The sequence below is a fragment of the Pyrgilauda ruficollis genome, unplaced genomic scaffold (assembly GCF_017590135.1).
Source record: "Pyrgilauda ruficollis isolate IOZ18807 unplaced genomic scaffold, ASM1759013v1 scaffold24, whole genome shotgun sequence".
Classification (NCBI taxonomy): domain Eukaryota; kingdom Metazoa; phylum Chordata; class Aves; order Passeriformes; family Passeridae; genus Pyrgilauda; species Pyrgilauda ruficollis.
Genome location: NW_024523648.1, coordinates 9,590,782 through 9,610,875, shown reverse-complemented (window position 1 = coordinate 9,610,875; position 20,094 = coordinate 9,590,782). Strand labels below are relative to the sequence as shown.

General features: G+C 38.6%; 2 protein-coding genes across 4 annotated transcripts in view; both read left to right on the top strand.

Moving 5' to 3' along the window:
- RGS17 (regulator of G protein signaling 17) overlaps nt 1–1,468 on the top strand; it is a 68,442-nt gene extending 66,974 nt beyond the window's left edge. Inside the window, exon 5 of the mRNA XM_041469964.1 lies at nt 874–1,468. Within this exon, the coding sequence (XP_041325898.1) occupies nt 874–1,062 (189 nt within the window). The 3' untranslated portion in view covers nt 1,063–1,468. The remainder of the gene's footprint in view (nt 1–873) is intronic.
- Nucleotides 1,469–7,430: 5,962 nt separating this feature from the next.
- MTRF1L (mitochondrial translation release factor 1 like) lies at nt 7,431–18,831 on the top strand. Of its 3 annotated transcripts, none has more exons than XM_041470030.1 (7): nt 7,431–7,857; nt 9,239–9,318; nt 10,494–10,677; nt 14,201–14,364; nt 15,278–15,395; nt 17,197–17,333; nt 17,928–18,831. In XM_041470030.1, exons 1-7 carry the CDS (start codon nt 7,575–7,577, stop codon nt 18,141–18,143), a joined length of 1,182 nt encoding a protein of 393 aa, XP_041325964.1. In that variant the 5' UTR covers nt 7,431–7,574; the 3' UTR covers nt 18,144–18,831. The 3 variants fall into 3 exon arrangements, with proteins under 3 accessions (XP_041325964.1, XP_041325963.1, XP_041325965.1); XM_041470029.1 differs by having other exon boundaries at nt 9,230–9,318; XM_041470031.1 differs by lacking the exon at nt 7,431–7,857 and having other exon boundaries at nt 9,231–9,318; nt 10,519–10,677.
- Nucleotides 18,832–20,094: the final 1,263 nt, after the last annotated feature.

Sequence of the window (20,094 nt, the reverse complement as noted above, 5' to 3'; positions counted from 1 at the left end):
TGGTCCCAGTGGGCCTTGCTGCTACTGCCATTTCATTTAATCCAGAACGCATTAATTTACTAGGTTTTATAGCATTTTGTGGATAAACTGTACATTCGCTCAAATTTCTAAAGGATATTCTAAAATCATCTGGGCATTCATCCCAAGCATAATATGTCTTTTTCTGCCTGCCTAGGCACAGGAGTTCATCACAAATGGTAAGTAAATGAGAAGCTAAAACTGAAACTTGCTAACAAGTTCATTATGGATATATGATCTCCTGAAAGTCTGAATTACCAGATGTTAAAGAGTCCTGACAAGAAGAAAAAAATCTGAAATAGTTAATAGTAATGGGGAAATTAACACAATAAAAATGATAAAATTTTGGGTAATTTGTAAGGAACAAATGTAGTGTCTGAAAAAGAAAAGAAAAAAAAAATCTCTAGGGCAGCCAGATAAGAATGATGAACAGAAATCCTCAAAAAGTGTAATCACAAATTGTCAGGAAAAAAAAAAAACAAAAAAAACTTTCAGCTCTCTGAACTAGGGTAATTCAACATTCATTTCAGAGAAACATTTTTAAATGCATACAAATTATTTTTAAGGTAAAACAATATATTTTGGAAAACTGCACTTGCAGTGCAGTTAATCTGCTATACAGTGCATTTCATTGTACAGATCTTAAGATGGATGCAAAGACCAAGTGAAAACTGAAATAGAGTTGATGGTCTCAGTGCATTACCCAGTAATTGTGTGATGGTTCTGAAAGAAGCACAGAGCATTACTTGAGTAACTGAAAAACTCAGTATGTTCAATGGAGCCCTGAGAAATAAAGAGACATATTACAACTTTTCCAATGTTATTGTTTCATTATTCTGTGCTCATCTTCTTCAGGTTAGTCTTGATTCCCGGGTGAGAGAAGTGATCAACAGAAACTTGTTGGATCCCAGTCCTCACATGTACGAAGATGCCCAGCTCCAGATATACACCTTGATGCACAGAGACTCTTTTCCAAGGTTTTTGAACTCTCAGATTTATAAGTCTCTTGTTGAAAGTATTACAGGCTCTACTTCTGAAACTTAATTTTCAAACAAATACCTTGATTTTTTTTTTTTTTTGGGTGGGTGGGATGGAAGAAAATTAGTTTAATAACATCTGGAGCTGGGTTCCTGGAGAACTACAGTTTAGCACTACTCAGGCTACTGTGAAGAAAAAAAATACATATTATGGTCTCTGTCTACATTTTTACCAAGGTCCTCCTTGCTCAAGATGGCATGGGAGGGGATCAATGGATTTGCCAAAATACATTTGTTTCACACTCCTTTCACCCTACTGCAGTCAAGATTGCAATGATGTATTTGTAGTTTTATGAACAGTCTCCTTGTGTATCCTCACACTGCATGTGCAAGGTAAAACTGCTTCACTTATCACTTAGTTGTTGCAATATTTAATCCAATAACATAAATTATAGCTGTATTTAAAAACTTTTTTTTTTGTGCAATACAGTCCTATGGTACATAGAAACAATTACAGCAAACCAGAAAGAGGCTTGCATTTTTTAACATCACTAACTAAAAAGCCAATTTTTAAGGTGTAGCATTACTCTACATGCTCTACTGAGTACAATACACTGACTTTTTGAAGCCAATATTTCTGTACAGAGAAAAAGAGCTATTTATCACTGTTTATTTAAAATAAATCAAGCGGAGGATTCCTCTGGTTGTTCACTGCCAAAACTGTGGCATTTTCATTACAGAGTTTGCAATGTCAAAGAAAAAGAAAAATAAAAGGAGAAAAAAAAAAGCACAAATCACTTAAAGGGATCCATTTCTGGGTGACACAATCTATGCGCTGATATTGTTTAATTGTTAAAAGAACAAAGATTTTCAATGTACATTTCAGATGTCAGATACTGTAATTGATTTATTAAAGACTGGCTATCCAGTTCTAACACTGTTGTATAATGCTATGTACTTCAGAAAAAAAAAAAAAAAGAAACAAGAAACAACACAAAAAGCTTGATTATTTAGTTTTTTGAATAAAGAAATTTAATAAAAGATTGCCTACATGTAGCATTTTAGAGCATTTTAGAACATTTTGATGAACTGCATCTGTTCTGTAAGATATTTTTTTTGAAAGCTAAATCCGGTAAAAAATGTTTTTAAATGAAGTAACGTTTTACGAGGTGGAGGGTTAAAGAAGACTTATCTTAGCTTCTAGCCTCATTGATTTTGAACAACTCCTTGAAAACAAGGGGTTTGGAGAGTAATATTAAACCAAACTTCAAGGGCTTCTAAACCCACAGATCTTACCCAAGCAAAATGCCTACAAAAACACAATGGGTATCTTTCCTGGGTAAAGATTCCTGTACTGAGCCCTTAATCACAGCTAAGGCAGCACAGTATTCCCATCACTAGGCTGCCATGGTGTTTTTAATAGGTGTTTGCTTGGCCTTTTTATCAAAGAATGTCCAGTTTCAGGACACATTTTGATGTTTAAAGAGACAGTGACTTGGAACTTAAAAAACCCCCATCTTCATACCTACCATACACAAGCAAAATGAGTGTTAGCATCCCTCATAAACTGCTAAAGACATACCAAGAAATTGCTCTGAATACTTGTTAAATATATATACATATATATGTTTGTGCGTGTATATATATATATATTTAATACTGACAACCATACTAAGACTTAAGAGGCAAGGTTCTTCTCACTTACGTAGGACTAAACATGGCACGAGCCCATGGCTTTTGATTGGCCTGGAAGGTCTGGCAGTTGTGTCCTCGAGTGGAATCTGGCCTGAACACAGTTGGCTCCAACCCCTCAGTTACTTCCTGCGGGCAGCCTCCGGTGCCGGCTTTGGCGGGAGCTGCTGCTGCCGAGGCAGGTCTGCTGTGACACCGTAACTGGGAGGATGCAGGTCTTAGTTTATCTTCTGGGGCTTATTTTTTTCCCTTTGTTTTACTACCTCTCATTTTCTTAATTTATTGAACATGCTTCAGATAGCAGGTTTGGGGAATTTTTTAATCATTATTTTTACTTGAAACCTGTGTGCTTTTTTTGGATATATATATGAACAATTTAACAAACTGTTTCTTAAACTCATTTGGTTTTGTAATTTATATAGAATTCAGGAGATGATTAAAAGGGCTATTCTCTATTCCCTATGCAAATATTTTAACTGTTGTAGTGTTTGACAAAATGGGATCTAAAACAAAAATCTGCAAAGTGGAAAAACAAATCTGTTTACAGTGGCATTGCTGACTATCCTACCATATTCAGCACTTTTAAATATTGTTATTTATGAAAATGTAGTTTAAAATGCAAGACAAAATATTTATAAATGTTTCTTTTAATAAATACCTGTTTTGTCTGAAAGTGCTACCGTGTTATGACAACTTTATTCATGTTGGTTAGCTACTTACCATTATGAATAAAATATTCAATTATTATACTGATAGAATACGAGCTATGATGTTTACAAATCCTGAGGGGGGAAAATTCAGTGAGAAAAGACTGCCTCCTTCTACTGTGAAATGCTGTTAGGAAAAAAATAATTTTTTCTTGCTTTTTTCTTAATTGGAATTTAACTATGGTCCTACATATGTCTAGTATCATTTGACTAGCTATATTTACTTGGTACTAAACATATACAGCATCATATATGTATATATTTACATGGTGTAATTTCAAGTTGTTGGTGTTTGAGGCACAACACATTTAGTGCACACATCTAAGCAATGTGTAAGAGACAAAAATGCATGCATAAATCCTGACAAATGTAGACTTGAATATTCTTAATGTTACTATTTGATGGTGACCTGCTAGTCATAAGCTATCTTTATAAGATATTTCACACAGGTAGACCTTCTTGTCAACACAGACAAGTCATCCTTTCAAGACAGGTTTAAAGCTAGATGTGCAGGCCCTAAAATATTACCTTGATTTCTAGCATAAGGTTCCAAAATCTGTATTTGGAAACTGTGACATAATTTTGAAAAACATTACACCAATCTTCAGTGTAATACTGCAATGAAATCACGTTCAAAAGTTTATTGTCTAAAATCCTCTGTTGGGAAGGATTTAAAAATTGAACATAGCATGTAAAGTTTCTTTCTTGAGAGCAAATGCTCTCATTAAAACATTTAAGATACATTTCATTTATCGGTTTGGGTTTCTCAAATTTTTTTATGACAAAAATGGATGTGGTCCAAATGGACAATAAGTAACATGATCTCATTGCCTATCATACAGTTCTTTGAACACAAACTGTAAAAAAGTCAAGCTATTAAACTGATTTATTGTGCATGCAGTGTACAATACACTTGAAAAACTGCCTAAATACACTTATTCTATAGCTTGGAATAAAATAAGTATGTATTTAACTTGTATTTCAGTTTTTCATGAGAATGTGTATAGCAAGTGCACTATAGAAAGTGAGCTATGTTTTTTGTCACTTTTGCCTGGTGTTTTAAATTCCTGTTAAATAGAACCTAATGCCAAAGAGCCAAAAATAAGCGGAATACTTCTGTACCCTCCTTCCTTTAGGTTGAAAAGAAAGTCAATCTATACTGTGTTACACATGTGTTCAACTTAGCTGTTTACAGCCAGCTTTCGCATAACTGAGCTTAAAGTAGTTTGGGATACCCAGAATGAAGCAAAACTCACAGACAGTATCATAAGCATTCAGATTAACCTGAAGGCACATGTGATGTGAAGGAGACTCGAGGTTTGATGGAGAAAAGACAGGCTGGTGACAGAGGTGGCTGGGCTGCAGGTTAAACAGCTATGTCACAGTACCATGGAAATAGCACGTCCAGGTCCACAGCCAGTCCATAACTCACTTGAGTACCTGTGGAGTCCACATAGTTCATTTGCAGGACAGCAGAAAGTGGACACAAACCAGACTTCAGCTAGCAATAGTTACTTTTTAAATTAAAAGCATGCTGAAGTGCTGCTAGGCTGTGGTCTAAACCAAGCAAATAAAGGAGACCTACAGTCTAGCTTCAACAGCCAGGGTTTAAGAGGTCATCTTATCCTAAACTTGATTCCCTAGGCAGCAAATTCAGTTACAAGGAGCCAATATCTAAAACCAGTCAGGGGTTTTTTTTCAGTAAGAGCAGCTTGCTGGACTGACCATGCTGTGAGCCCTTAGGAACCCACAAATTCCATATGCAAGAAGTGGTTGCAAAAGCCATTTAACAGAAGTATTACATAAGACCAATTCAAAAGTAATCAAAGCTGATACAAGAAAGTCTCTAACTTCAGCAACTCTCTGCACCACAAGGAGTAAATTCTGTATTCCCACAATATCTTTGATCCTGCTTCTGGCATTGTTGGTCCAGTCAACAGATCCTGAGCCCTTATCAAATCCAACAAAGCACAAAGCTAAGGTTGCACATAGGCAGATAGCTGCAATGTCTCCTCCAAGTTGATCTGAATCATGTCTAACTGCCAACTTCCAAACAGGGTTTTTCTCAGGCTATCATGCTGTTATTTTTTAAGAGACCCAAGAGTAGCACTCTAGCACATCCTGAGACTCGAACACAGTGACAAAGTTCCATCCTGTTTACCAATACACTTGAGTACATTTGCAGTGACAAAGCATCATCCCTGTTTGAACATGTCCTGAATACTTCTGCCAGCAGTACAAGTGATGTTGATGGGATGAAAGAACAAAGCAATAATAGTGCCAAAATCAGTTAGACAAAGACTTGACAGAAACAGTGGCTGCATGTTATTTTAACTTTATACCAAAAGCCTGATTTTGCCCCTTCCTTTATCCATGAACTCACTGTGGAAGTCCACCCTTCTCATTTAAAACAGGGATATGATTCAGGTGATTCAAAGGCTGACCATCAGTCACTGACTCAGATTACTTTTTTTTTTTTTTTTTTTTTTTTTCCTCAAAAAATTTATCTTAAATTACCCCTTACTCTACGTTTCCTGAGTTTTCCATAGGTCTCTTCACAAGCTGGGCCTACACAGCAGTTAGACACTCATTCATTGTTAGAGAACATCAAAATATTTTGTGTGTTAAACCATAAATTGGATAGTTTTTCCTTTATGTTTCTGGAAGAAGACTTCAAGGAGCTTCATGGACAGGCAGTAGTGGGTGCAAAGGAAGCTTTTGGTGGGTGAGATTTCATAAGTGATGGCCTGGGATTTTCAACAGTGCCAGACAACTCACACAGACTGTACGCTCTCCACAAAGACCTTCCAGTGTGACTTTTACTTATAAATTATTGCTACACTCTGTTTTGCCAATACACCTTATCCAAAGTTGCATGCTTAAAATTACAGGAAAACATTTTTATCTAACCATTAATTTTAATGTTTAGTATTCCAAATAGCAAATTCTCACACTGGCCTTTGGATTTCCATCATACAACAAACACTTCCATGTTTTCTTTTCTGACTACTAGAACTACTTAGGTTTTCAAGAATTAGTCTTGTTTTTATCATTAAAATAACAATTGACTAATGTTTCATAAGGAAGTAGCTGTTATTCCAAGATTGTAATTTAGCTGTAAAATGTGATTGCCTGGTTCTGGTAAGACATGAACAAGGACAGAAGGAAGGGAAGTACACAACCCTGACTCCTCCAATTATTGTAATACAAAATACTGCCTAATAAAAAATTAGGGATAGTTGCACATTTTTATATTAAAATATATTCTTGAAACTGCTTTGAGTTTAGCCAAAATCTCATTAATGTTGTTATCTAAAACAAGGTAATATGCACTCGGTCGGCATTTCAGGAGGGATTTGCCCAGATTATCCCACAAGATGCAGTTCCTACTTGAAACTTACATGTAAAACACTGTACTCGGATCTGTATTGTGTAAATGGGTTGTCTTTCAGTCTCATCGCTAATCTCTGATTGAAGGCACTTTGAATTGCCCTTTTTGGTTCCTCTGACGACTCATTTCTTTTCCTCTAAATGCTTAATTCTGCGCCTGCTTTCAGTACGGGGACTTTCTTCCACAATATTTGCACGGTCCTCCCCAGCGTACTTTAATTTTGAAGATTTCTTCTGGAGGGAGAAGGATAACCCGGATATCCAAAGCCCCAGCTCACACTCCTCACCAACCTCACTTTTATCTATGCAGACTTTAAACCACCCCGGTAGATAACTCAGTACCCCCGAGGCTCTTGCTCAGAAGTCCTGCTATAGGCTTGGGGTACTGAGGATTTGGTGGGGTTTGAGGCTTTTTTGATTTTTTTTTTTTTTTTTTTTTTTTTTTTTGTTTGGGGCAGGCTGACTTACACCCCCCTCCGGGGCCTGCAGAGGGCGCTCAGGGCGCCCGGCCGGGCCATGAGGCGGCACCCCGCCCCGTCAGCGCTGGCCAATCAGAGCCCGCCAGCCCGCCCCACCGCGGGACAGCACGAGCCGAGGGAAGCCGAACAGCTTCGGGCATTTCCGCCACCGCAGACCCGATGATTTCCGACTGCGCCCAAAGCCAGGGCCGAGCCTCTTCGGCAACTTCCGGAAACCCGGAAGGGAGGCTGCCAAGCGCGTTCGGGCGTCTCCGGAAGGGCAGTGACGCCCGGGCGACAGGAGGGCCGCCGCGCTCCGGCCCCGGCCAGACATGCGGCTGCTCTCGCGGGCCCTCCGCGCGGCGCAAGGCTACCGAGCCGCCGCGCTGCCGCCTCGGAGCCTCCGGGCAGCGCCGGTGGGATGGCCGCTGGCGGCGCGGCGCGGGCTGAGCGCGCGGCCCGGCCTGGAGGAGCTGTTCGCCGCGCCCTCCCTGCGCCGCCTGCTGGAGGCGCGCGCGCGGGGCGAGGGCGGGGCGGCGCCGCAGCTGGCGGCGCGCGTGCGGCGGCTGCGCGACAAGGAGCGGGAGCTGCGCGACACGCGGGAGCTGGCGCAAGGTGCGGCGCGGGGCGCGCGGCGGGCTCGGTCCGCGTGCGCGGCGTCACCGGGGGGCGGCCCCGAGGGGGCGGGCGCAGGGCGGAGGTTCATTTGCATGCGCTGGCGCCATTGGGCGAGCGGGCCCCGGAGGGAGGGCGGGGGAGGGCGGAGTCGGGCGCGTGGCGGCGCGCACCTGCCGGGATGGCGGCTGCGCGCGCGGGGGGCGCACCCCGGCGGCGGGAGGGCGGCGCGTGTGTCCCCGGGCGGGGGCGTGACGGCGACACGCGCGCGTGGCAGCCGCGGGAGCACGGGGCGCCCCCCTCGGGCCTTCCCGAGGCAAAGAAACTGCCCGAGCAGAGGTCGCGAGTACAGGAGAGGGGGGAAGTTCTTCCGCCGGCGTGGGAAGTGCTGATACTGGAACCTGTTTCATATAAAACAAAGATAGCTAATCGGGGATGGAAAAGTTCTGAAGTTTTGGTGGAGCTTTTTTTTTTTTTTAATCCATTTTTCCCTTGCCGCCAAGGCAGCCCAGTCCGCCTGCCTGTCTCCGTTTTGGCAGTCGTAGAAGTCAGCACCTGAATCTGCTGTCTCCACACCGTGATTTGTCTTCGTTGTGTGTCAGTAGCTGCACACTTTTAGTGCTGCCAAATAATGGGATTTTTTTTTTACCAGTAATCAAACTTCGTTTTGATAGCGTTTAGAAAAGTAAAATGTAGAAATGGACTACTTTAGCATCCGTAAACATTCGTTAGATGATTAAGTAGTATTCAGATTTTTGCATACAGTGATAGGGGTATTAGTCCTTTTAACAAGGTGTGCCAGTTTTGGAGCCGCTGTGCTCTTTAAATCCTTTATGTTTTTGCCACACTGAAATACAGAAGATAGTTTTTTAGAGCCGCGGAATGTCTGGTGTGGGAAGGACCTTTGGACATCACCCAGTCCACCCTCCTGCTCAAGCAGGGTCACCCACAAGTTGCTCAGGGTTTCACCCAGTTAGGTTTTGAGTATCTCCAAGGATGGAAATTCACAACCAATCTCTGCAACCTGTGCTATTTTTTGACCACTGGCACAGTAATTTTTATTTTTTTTTACAGTTGGCTTGAATTTTAGTTTTGGATGTTTTAGCAGAAATTCTTTTATTTCAGATTTTTCTCATGTCTTATACCTGCACAGGATTAGAAAACACTTCATATGTACTTAGAATCTTCTTTATAAACCATATTAGTAATCTGATTTTCTAACACGTTTTAGGGGTAGGGAGGGGTTATGTGGTAATATGGTTTTGGTTTGGGTTTTTTTTTTTTTGGTAAAGTAAGTTCTTCATGTGGTTATTTTTTAAAAAGGTTTTCTTAGAATGGCAGTGCTATACATCTGAAGATTAACCATGCTCAAATATTTCAGATGAGAATGAAGATTTCCGGAAGCTTGCAGAAACAGAAATTGCTTCCTGTGAAGAAGAGATAGCTGAACTGAAACAACAGGTTAGATCCCCTTATAGAGCCCCTGTTTCCTTGCCATTCTTAAATTAGCAAGGCCAAATTGGCTTCTTGGGGGTGTTGGAACTAGGTGATATTTAAGGCCCCTTCCAACCCAAACCATTCTATGATTCTCATCAAGATGTATGTGATAAGTTCTTCTTCCACCCCACTGTGCTAGTTATAGCCCCCAAATAATGTATGTTAGCTAAAGAAAATAAAAAATTAGGTGCTATAAAGACATCCTGTAAGCAAGTGCCTGTTTGTACCTGAAAATGTTTCAATCAAAGTATCTTTTTAAATGGGTGCTATAGTTTCTCTTGTCTGGGTGTATCTTTATGGATGTCCAACTCTTTAGCCCTTGGAAACATTAAACTTGCATAGTGTCACTCACCGGTGGGTTTGAAAAAATGTAATACTGCGTAACTACTTTAGGCTGCTACTTTATATAAATTTTACAGAGTATCTTTGCTATTTAACAAAAAAAAAAAAATCCTTAGGTAAACAATTAAGTTTCAACTTAATATTATTATGGAAACTGCTATGGTCGTATTCTTCATTCCTCCAACAACAACACAACAGTCACTTTATTTACAGAAATATTTTTGTAAATATTTATGATTCTGCCAAAAGAAGTTGTCATCTGTGGAAATAAAGGAAAGAAACATCACCCAATGCTAGTAAAGGATGAGGATTTAAAAGCATTTGCAAAATTTTGATCATTTTTTGGTTTTGGTTTATGTTTCTTCTGCAAATCAGACTCTTTATTTTTTTTTAAATAAATGAACAGATAATACATTTATGTTGTTGTTGAAGGACTGTGCTCCTGAACATCCTTCTTAGCTCTGCAGTTGAGATAGAATTAAAGGGGAATCCGTGTTGCAAGAACAGGCATGTATCCTGTGGTTTATCCTCACAGTGCTCCTGATGGATTAAAATCTTCTCTGAAGTTTTGTGGCTCTCAGGAGAGGCCTGTGTAGCTCCTGTGACCCTGAACAAACACAGGGAGCCTTCCTGCAATGCAGCACCACCTGTAGACACCTTTGCCTGGCTGAAGCCTGTCCTCAGGGCAGGAGAACACAGCCTGGATCAGTTACAGACGTGTCTGCCGTTTTACACTGACTCAGGTGTGGGTAGCAGTGTCAGAGAGGAGTCTTAGCTGGGTGCTTTTGTATTCACAGATAGTGTTGCTTTTGATTCCTTCAGAAGAAACAGATGAGAGTGATCTTGTCATGGAAGTAACTGCTGGAGTTGGAGGGCAGGAAGCCATGCTGTTCACCTCGGAGATATTTGATATGTATCAACGATATGCTGCTTATAAAAAGTGGAAATTTGAAATATTAGAATACTTTCCCAGTGAACTAGGTTAGTAATGAAAAAACTGTAACTTCCTAATTCAAGTTGAAACACTCATTCATACGATATATTAATTTCCAAAGCAAAGAAAACTGATTTGCACTATCTTAATTTTAGAAGTGGAATATTGTTTGAATGTCTGAGTACAGTTCTCTTCAGCTTCTGTATTTGGGCATGAAACTCCATTTCAGAAAAACTAATAAAATACGAAAGTGCTACAAAGAAAATTTGTCTTCCAGTAATTTCATTTCTACATTTTGAAATTATTGAAAGACAAGTGCTTGGCAGAAGGAAATTTGGAAAGTGATACAGATATGTTGGTTTAGCTTTTTTTTAAAATAAAGATTATGTAAACTTTATTTGGCTACAGTGGTCTACTTAGTTATCTAATGTTTTATTGTTTATAGGTTAGGTTGGCAGAAGATTGAAAAAATCTGGTTTTTATTATGAATCTATTGGCATAGAGGAATCAGTTTTATTGAAACAATTCTTGAAGTTTAATCTAAAACATTTTAAATTTATTTGTAATAGTATCTCATCTATAATATAAGGGAATGGAATATTTGGATGTAGCTCATTGTAACAGTTGTTAAAATCTTTATCAGAATTTGATTTTCAAAAGTGTTACATTTTTAAACTGTTTTAAAAATCTTTCTTTAGAATTGTTAGCAAGTATCTTATTTCAAGTTCATGAACATGAACTCAGGCTCCCCTCTAGAGTGGCTTACTCCCCTCTAGAGTGACTGCTAATGATTCAATTAATATACTTTAAAAAATTTATGGCACTTGAATTCCTTATTTTCTTTTGCCTAGATTTGTTAATATTAATAAACTTCTTGTATTGTTAAGAGCTCATGTGCCAAGTAAACTGTTTATACAGCTTACATGGCGGTAGGGATAAGAAGCTTCATATTAGAGTACATCTTGTTGCTGAAAGAACAAAGTCATGTTCATCCCCACTTATGGCCAAGCAAACACTTTGCCAGGGGCTGAACCAGTTCAGCCTTCAAAGCCAACAGAAATCTGCTTTGTTTTGTTTTGTTTTTTAAGTAAATGGAATAAACATTGTACATATTAGATGGGTGTAAACAGAAAAGAGGAAGGGTCTGGGTCTTTTTTTTTTTTTCCCCACATACTGTAGGGAAAGGCGAGAGTTGCCTTTCCATTGATGCAAGACTTGGATTGGGTAAACCCCAGCAGTCTCATACACTTCACCTTCAGAGCACAGTTTCAGTCAGCTTAAGCAAAGCCTGTCTCATCTTCCAGCAAGCTGTGTGTTTTTTCTTTCTCAGCTCTAGCAGTTTTGAGACCACCGTGCTAATTGGATGAGTCCACTGACTTGGCTGAAAGTTCCCTGTTACGGAATAGTTGTAAGTCAGGTCTGACTCAGCTTACAGTCCTATGATTAGAAGAAAGAGGGAGTTGGGCTTGGCTACCCTTTTGATGAAAGCTCAGTCCTTGGACAAGGAACCCACACCCTCAGAGGCCTCATTAATGCCTTAAATGGGAAATTGAACTAATATGTTAACCTAACATAAGTCTATCCATATTTTCTCTTTGAAAGGGATAGGTTTTTTAAATGGTTATATGTTTATTTTAAAGTCTGTTTTGCTAAGAGTTTGTTTATGCACCTTAATTAACATTTAGGATGTAAATCTTGGGTAAAATAAAAGCAGTCCTAGATTTTGTCAGGTTATTTTTTGATTTTGTGTAACCACATATTATCAAAACAGATGCTGGAGATAAATTGGAAGGTAGGGGCACTATACATGGCATGGCCAATGAAATGGATATTTGAGCCCTCAGGTTCAAAGTGTCTGTGCTGTGCTGAGTAAGAGTGGATGAGGGTGATGCTAGGCTATTACATCCTACCCACATTCCATTTTTATTGATCACATGAGCAAAAGCAAGGTCCTACGTTAAAATATCAAACTCCCTTATTTCAGGGAATTTGAAATCTGAATTTGAAATCTGAAGGGGAGCATGTGTGAAGCAGGTGTATGTTAAATAAAGCTGCAATAAAATACAGGTTACAGTCCACTCTTAAATGACTATTGACCTACCCCCTGGGATGCCACTATGCTAAAACAGCATGTTGAAGATTCAGCACACATGTTGAAGCACAAACTCACATGTCATTATTTATTCACTGCTTCTCACCCTGTAGTGGCAGGCAGAGACACAGATGTGGGACTTTTCCCTGATCTAAGATGCCACATAAAAAATGAGCACAAACTCATACCTTTGTTCTGAGTAGATCAGATATTGGGACATTTTATATGAAAGAGGCAAAAACATAGTTATCAAGTGTTAACTACATTTAACAAGCCTACAACTTGTCTGCCAGCGTAAAAGGTCTGTCAGAATTTCATTAGATTTGGCTGCAGTTCTTAATAAACCTGTGTTGGTGGTAATCAGTTTGAAGCAGTATGGCCTAAATATCTGTCATGTGAACCAGTTTCTTGGTTGTCTTATTCTAAGCACTATAGGCACACATCCCACTACAAATTTTAAAAGCAGAAGGATAAAAATTATGTGAAATTGAAAGCCAAACTGCCTTTTCCTGTCTTACACAAATATGACTGTAAAACAATATATATTTTAGTAAAGTTATGAGTGAACAAGCATGTCCATGGAAGTGAACAACCTGGCCTGTATTCTGGCAGATGACTTCTTCCTGCTCCACAGGGCAATTTCAGATTCCATGTTGTCTTCATTTTACTTTTTTAAATAGCTGTTGTCTTGTTCCTATGGTTGAGTTCCTTAGTCTGAAAGATAGCTTAAGCCAGTATTTCTGAGAAGTGTGTGCCTCTTCTTTTCCTCAGCTGTGGTTTCATATTGCAAGGCTTGAAGAGCAATACTCTTTCAAGGCCACCTGTGTCTTAAGTCATTCCCTTGGCACACCATCCACTGTGCTGAGAGTGGGATTTGGGAATTGAGCTACATTAAAAACAAAAATAGGTGAAATATATTCATTTACAATACATTATATATGGGTAAAATATATTCATTAATTTATATATAAATGATACGTTCATTTATAGTGCCATCACTTCTCTGATCCTTCATTTATACTGTGAGCAAGGAAGATCAAGAATGTCATAAAGTAGTAGAGCAACAAACTCTGTCCCAAAGCCATGATTGCTATGGGCTTGACTTTCAAGTTCCAAGCTGTTCAATGCTTGTAGGATGTTCTTGTCAAGTGTTTTGATGGAGGTATTGGTAAGAAGTGCAGGAACCTCTGTGCTGTTTGGTCTACAAAAAAATTATATAGGTGTATATAAAATGTATTACAAATGTATAGAAAAAATTAACAAAAGAGAATCTGACAGTCCTTTCCTTTTTGAACTAGTGTGTGAGTAAATATGTAGTTTTAAGATTGTTCTTGCATTTTTGGCATAATTTTGCCCAAGTGTTTAAATGGTAAGTTTCTCATTTTAAGAAACAAATGCCAGTGGTGTGTAAATACACTGTTTGAAGTATAACAGCATAGTTCTTGAAGGTTTACAACAGTTTTTCTTCTCTGTTTAAGGTGGCCTAAGACATGCAGTAGCCAGTATCGCAGGCGTTGAGGCTTACAAATACATGAAGTTTGAAGGAGGAGTGCATCGTGTTCAGCGGGTGCCAAAGACAGAAAAACAAGGACGCATTCACACCAGCACAATGACTGTTGCAATATTACCCCAACCCACTGAGGTAATATTTATCTTTCAGTATTACAGAATTTACCAGGAGCAATGTTTGATACAAAGTGTTTTCTGCCTCTCTTGATATTCTCACATAATGAATTTTTTAATCTTAATTTTAAATTGGGTCATATTTGTTTTTTGGTTTTTTTAATCACAGGGATGGAATAAAGAATTTCTGTCTTTTCTCATAACCCTAATTTCAGTACTATTTCACTTTAACTGTGCCTTGAAAATTCGCTGTGATGGTCTTGCATGTTTTGTGGAAAACTGCATTTTCTGCAAAGTAACAAAAGACTGAGTCATTTTACCAGGCTCATAGATTACTTCTTTTAGCACTTCCTCTTTCCCATTTTTGTAGTGTTCTCACTTGCTTATTTTAAGATGTATGATAATTCAGTTTTGCTATATTTGCTTTCTTAAAAGCAATGGGCTAAGAAAGCTTTGTTTTGATTTTAGTTTCATGTTGATGTAGCAGATTGACAAAGATGTTACTCCTTCCTGAACTTCCTTGAAATTGTCTTGCTCCTTCCTCACAGAGACTATTGCTCCACTCCAGAGCCAAAAAAAGGAATGTCTTCCATTTAATTTAAAAACCATCTAATCAAGCTCAAATATTGGTTAACTCTGCTGGAAGAGAATGCAGAGCTCTCAGAAGAGCGGAAAATTAGTGCTAAGCAATGGTTATGCATTAAGTTACTATTTGGCTGATTTCTGGGGTACCATCATGATACGTTCCAGTCTGATTACTAAGATTTCTTAATGTGTTTATGAGAGGATTTGAATTAGTACCCATAAGCATTTAGAAGTTTGATCTTGCATGAATGTGCCTTCTAAAATAAACCTATTGTGCATATTTGGTATCTGTCTAGAAAGAAACAACATAAAATACTTTTTTTCTCTTCTTCTGTCTCCCATGACAGATGAGGCTGCAAATTAGTCCAAAAGATCTACGGATAGAAACAAAGCGAGCTAGTGGAGCTGGAGGCCAGCATGTCAATACCACAGATAGTGCTGTGCGGATAGTTCACATTCCAACAGGTGCTGCTTCATCCTTTCCTTAGTACAAGATCTGCATTCCAAAACTGCTGTCAGAATTTCTTTTGAAACAATGGTTTAATTTTTGAACCTGGGCAACAGTAGAGCAGAGGTTTAATGTAGTTTCATGTCTATTCATACTAGTCTAAATGCATCATCTTGTGCCCATTCCGGTTTTTAGCAGTGAAGACTACTGGCTTCACTAGTTAAGCTATAATTTTGCTATTAAACATGACACTCTAAAAGCAGTCAGATCAGTTTTTATGAAAAAATGATACTTAAGCTTTCAGATAATGAAAATTACACCGAAAAATGGAGTAGGTTGCTATCTAATGATCTGAATTTTCTTGACTAGTCTCCAAAAGAGAGATTGTGCTATTTTTGTATTAAAACATTAATTTTAATTGCAGAGTCTACTCAGACTGCCAGAGTCTACTCAGAATGCCAGCTCCCATTCGTCTGCTGGCTCCTTTCCCATAGATGACACACATAATTAAGAGGCCCATCCCTCTGGCTCAGGTTAGGAAACATATCAGGGATAAGATACACCCTCAAACACTACCTGATTTTAGCTGTTGTATGGGGGCTTTTTATTGCCATTCCTAAGCCTTTTACTTCCCTTTGAGCAAATCACAACAGCCTTCTTGACTTTCATTGCATTTTAACTTTTCCTCTTCTCTACCACAAACATTCATCAGGCTTTACACGGTTTCAGGGTAATCCCAAGCCCTCTTCGTGTATCCAGATTTTTGCCACCCATTTCTTTGTATCTGTTTAAACATCAATCCATTCTGCCCTTACTGCATCACTCCAGTAAAGCAGAAGGCTAGCAGTAGAGAGGTTAAAATTCTGTTCACTATATGATGACATAAAGATTCCCCAGATTAAAAATGTTTTGTGTTGTCTGTATGTTTGGATAAAATCACAGCAAACTAAAACCAGCAATTGATCTTAGTTTTTGCTGATAGCAGTTATTAGGGTGTGTTATAGAAGTCTTAAATTGCAAATTTTTTGCACTTATACAGAGTTAACGGGGGAGTTCATACCTCACATTAGCTCCTGACTTTTTCCTCTTCCACCTTTCCCTTTTTCATTTCTCTGATCTCTCTTCCCTTAAAATTGTCCTGTTGCTTCTTCTATTTCTCTCATCCTAAATCTTTTTATAAACCTTCACTGTGATCCAAAATGTTATTTATAAATAAGTCTTTCAGAAAGTAATACTATGTAATCTTATAAAATCATCCTGTAATATTACCAGAGCTACTTAATAAGTCCAAATAACAACTTGGCTTGTACTGTATTTCTTCTTCCTGACCCTTTCTGGTGCTTTTCATTTCTTACCTTTAATTGTATGTTTTGGGATGAGAAAACACACCCTTCTATTATTTTAAATAAAATAGTTCCCAGTTTTTTATATTCTGACCGTATGCTAAGCACTCACTGTCTTATGTATTTTACTGTTCCTTAAATCCTGCATTTCCTGGAACTGTGGCCAAAATTTACAATGAAGCTGTCTTTTATAAGTCAGATCACATCACATATCTTTTATTTCATTATTCATCTGTTGTCCAGGTGAAATAAATTTCCACTGAATTAAATTTGTTTTATGGCTTAAAGCACCTGTACAACTCAGCCTACACATCTCTCCCAAAATGTATCATTACTCATTAATAAACCTGGACTTCTACATTCCCAGTCCAAATGTAAGAGCCTAATATAACATATAAAAAAATCTTCCAGAAATTGCAGAGCTCTTTTAGTATGTGTTAATCTTAAATGCTAAATGTCACGATATTTTTGACAGGGATTGTGTCTGAATGTCAGCAAGAAAGATCCCAAATTAGAAACAAAGAGAAGGCTATGCAAATGCTATGTGCTAAACTATACAACGCCAAACTAGAAGAAGAAACCAAAAAGAGAAACTATGCTCGAAAGATTCAAGTAAGTTTCATTTAGTTGTGATCTAATTCTGTACAAGCATATGTCTTGAGGGTAACACCTTTGTTGAACAGCAAGTAATAAATGGAGATATAGAGCAGCAGGAGCCCAGGAAGGACTTATATGAGGCAAAAAAAGTCATAGAATCACAGAATGGTTTGGGTTGGCAGGGACCTTAAAAATAATCCAGCTCCAACCCTCCTACCATGGGAAGGGATGCTTTCCACTAGGCCACTCTGGAGAACAAAATTTGTGGAGTTCCCAAGCTCTCTGAACAACAGCATTACATTTTACTGCAGCAATAAAAGCCATATATTAGCCAGACTTAAAATTTCAGTAGTAGGTAAATCCTAGAGATCCAGTGAAACAAACTGGATTGCAGCATGAAGAACCAGAATAGTATTAGAAAAAGATGCAGTAAAATTTTTCTTTTATGTGTTTGAGAACAATTACTGCAGCTGTAGAAGTGATCTGAGTACTATGTAACTATAAAAAATTTTGTGTAGTCATGTGAGGAAACCTTTTGCTTTATATGCCTAATCAATATGTCGCTATTTTTTTTAGGATGATGATAAACTGATTCTTCTTGTTCTACAGGTTGGGACTAAAGGAAGATCAGAGAAGATCAGAACATACAACTTTCCACAGGACCGGATTACAGACCACAGAATAAGCAGATCAGTGCATCATGTTGAGTCTTTCATGCTAGGGGAAGAAATGCTAGATGAAATGATACAAACTGTGAGAGAATATGCTGATTATGAATCTCTAATGGAAATTATTTCAGAAAATGAAAAAAATAATTCCTCCTGAACATTGTTCTTTCTCAGGCCATTAGAACAGATGTAGACTTTGGTCTGCAAAGAAGCTTCTCAGAGCACCACCCAGAAAATGGAACTTCTTTTCAGATCATGAAAAACATCCCAACTTGTTTCTTTATGAATATTAAACAGTTTTCTTACTTGCTGAGTAAAAGACTTTGTTATCTTCATATAAGACATTTCTGCAGTAGTCCTTTTGAAAAGTTTATTTGACTGCACCAGAAGTAACAGCAGTTTTTAACTTCTACTGGGAACTGATACACCCCTCTCAAAAGGTATGCATGCATTAAAAAAGGAGTTATTTCTAGTTCCATTTTCATTTAACTATGGCTTAACTATTTCACAATAGTGTGAAATAGCTTACGTGGGAGAACAAAAAAATCCTATTTTGTTTGAGTGATTGGAAAAAAGTGATAAATAAATGATCCCAGTCTATCTATCCAAATATTTATTAATCACTTACATGTGTTATAGGAACAGGAGTTAAAGTATATCTCTGTCATGTTTTCAAGGCCTTCTGGCCTTTATTTATAAATGCAAAACAAGTTTAGGAATATCCCTTGTTCAAGGAAAAAAAGCCATGGAAGCCAATGTGATGAATCATAAGAATTGGTTTTGCAACAAGTGTTTCTGTTCTTGAATCAAAAATAAAAGAAATTGTTACAATATTATTCACATGATATTTTAGTATCCAGTTGACTTCAGTTCAGTGTCTCCTTTATGGTTTTAATTGAATGTCTAAGTTATTTATCTTCTAAAAGCCATGCACTATGACCAGCACTTACTCATTTTGTCTGTTTATTTAACAGCATTTTACAAAATTTGATACCTTTGGTTTTTTTTTTTTTTTTTTCTAGTAAACACTGCATGGTAACTATGATTAAGTTCCAAGTCTTTTAATTTAAGATGCATTCATTAACTTCAGATGAAGGAATGTCTGTGTGCATAAGATGAGACATACATATTTCCTTTTGATGAGCATGAGTCCTAGATCTGTATTTACTAGCAGTTTTATAACTCCAAACTGGCACATAAAAAAACTAAAAAGAAACATTGACTCAATTTTTTGTGTAAAATAATTAGATACCTATTGGAGCAGAAACTAGGACTGAAGTCTTCATCCTTACCAGATCAGTATGGTAAATGGAACACTGCAGAGCACTTGTGACAGTCCTACAGATGTGACTTAAAGCCAGGCCTTCTTATGCCAAGTGATGGATGGAGTTTGCTGTTCAGCTTCATATTCTTCCAAACAAATAAGGGCCATTGATCAGGTCTGCAGGCTGGACTTCTGCATGAAAATTAGACACTTGTTTAGGTCTTTGTCACCCTAGACCTTCCCTGATCATCCAGCTTGTAGCCTGTCTGGCCAGATCCTGCCTCCCTATTCTCTTCTGGCTCTTGGAAAAACACTAAACGTGTTGTTGCCTTGCAATTGACCAGGATCTGATCAGCGTGGAAAAAACAGACATCGTGTTTCTGGCTGGAGGCTGACAGAGGTATTCCAAACCTAGTGTCTGGCAGTGCTGTACATAGGGGGACTTCACTGTCATTGGCCTGTCACATCAAGCTTTACTGTGTAAGGACTTGGAAGTCCCCCCTTCTGTATTAATTTTAATGCAAGGGATGTTGTCTCTGCAAATGCAACCTCCTTGAGCTGTGAGCAGATTGCCTTTCCAGCAGTGGAGGGGATCCCTGCACTGGTGTCCAGTCAGCCTAGCTCCCAGTGGTTCTCCTGCTCACTCTGCAACCACTGCTAGCATTGGTCATATGAAATAAGTACAATTCTTTTGTGGGGAGTAGCCCAGATCCACTGCCAGACTTGAATCACGGAATGGGTCACGTTGGCAGGGACAACAGTGGGTCATGCAGTCCAACATCCCTTCTTAAGCCTGGTCATCCTGGAGCACATGGCACAAGATTGCATCCGGGCAGTTCTTGAA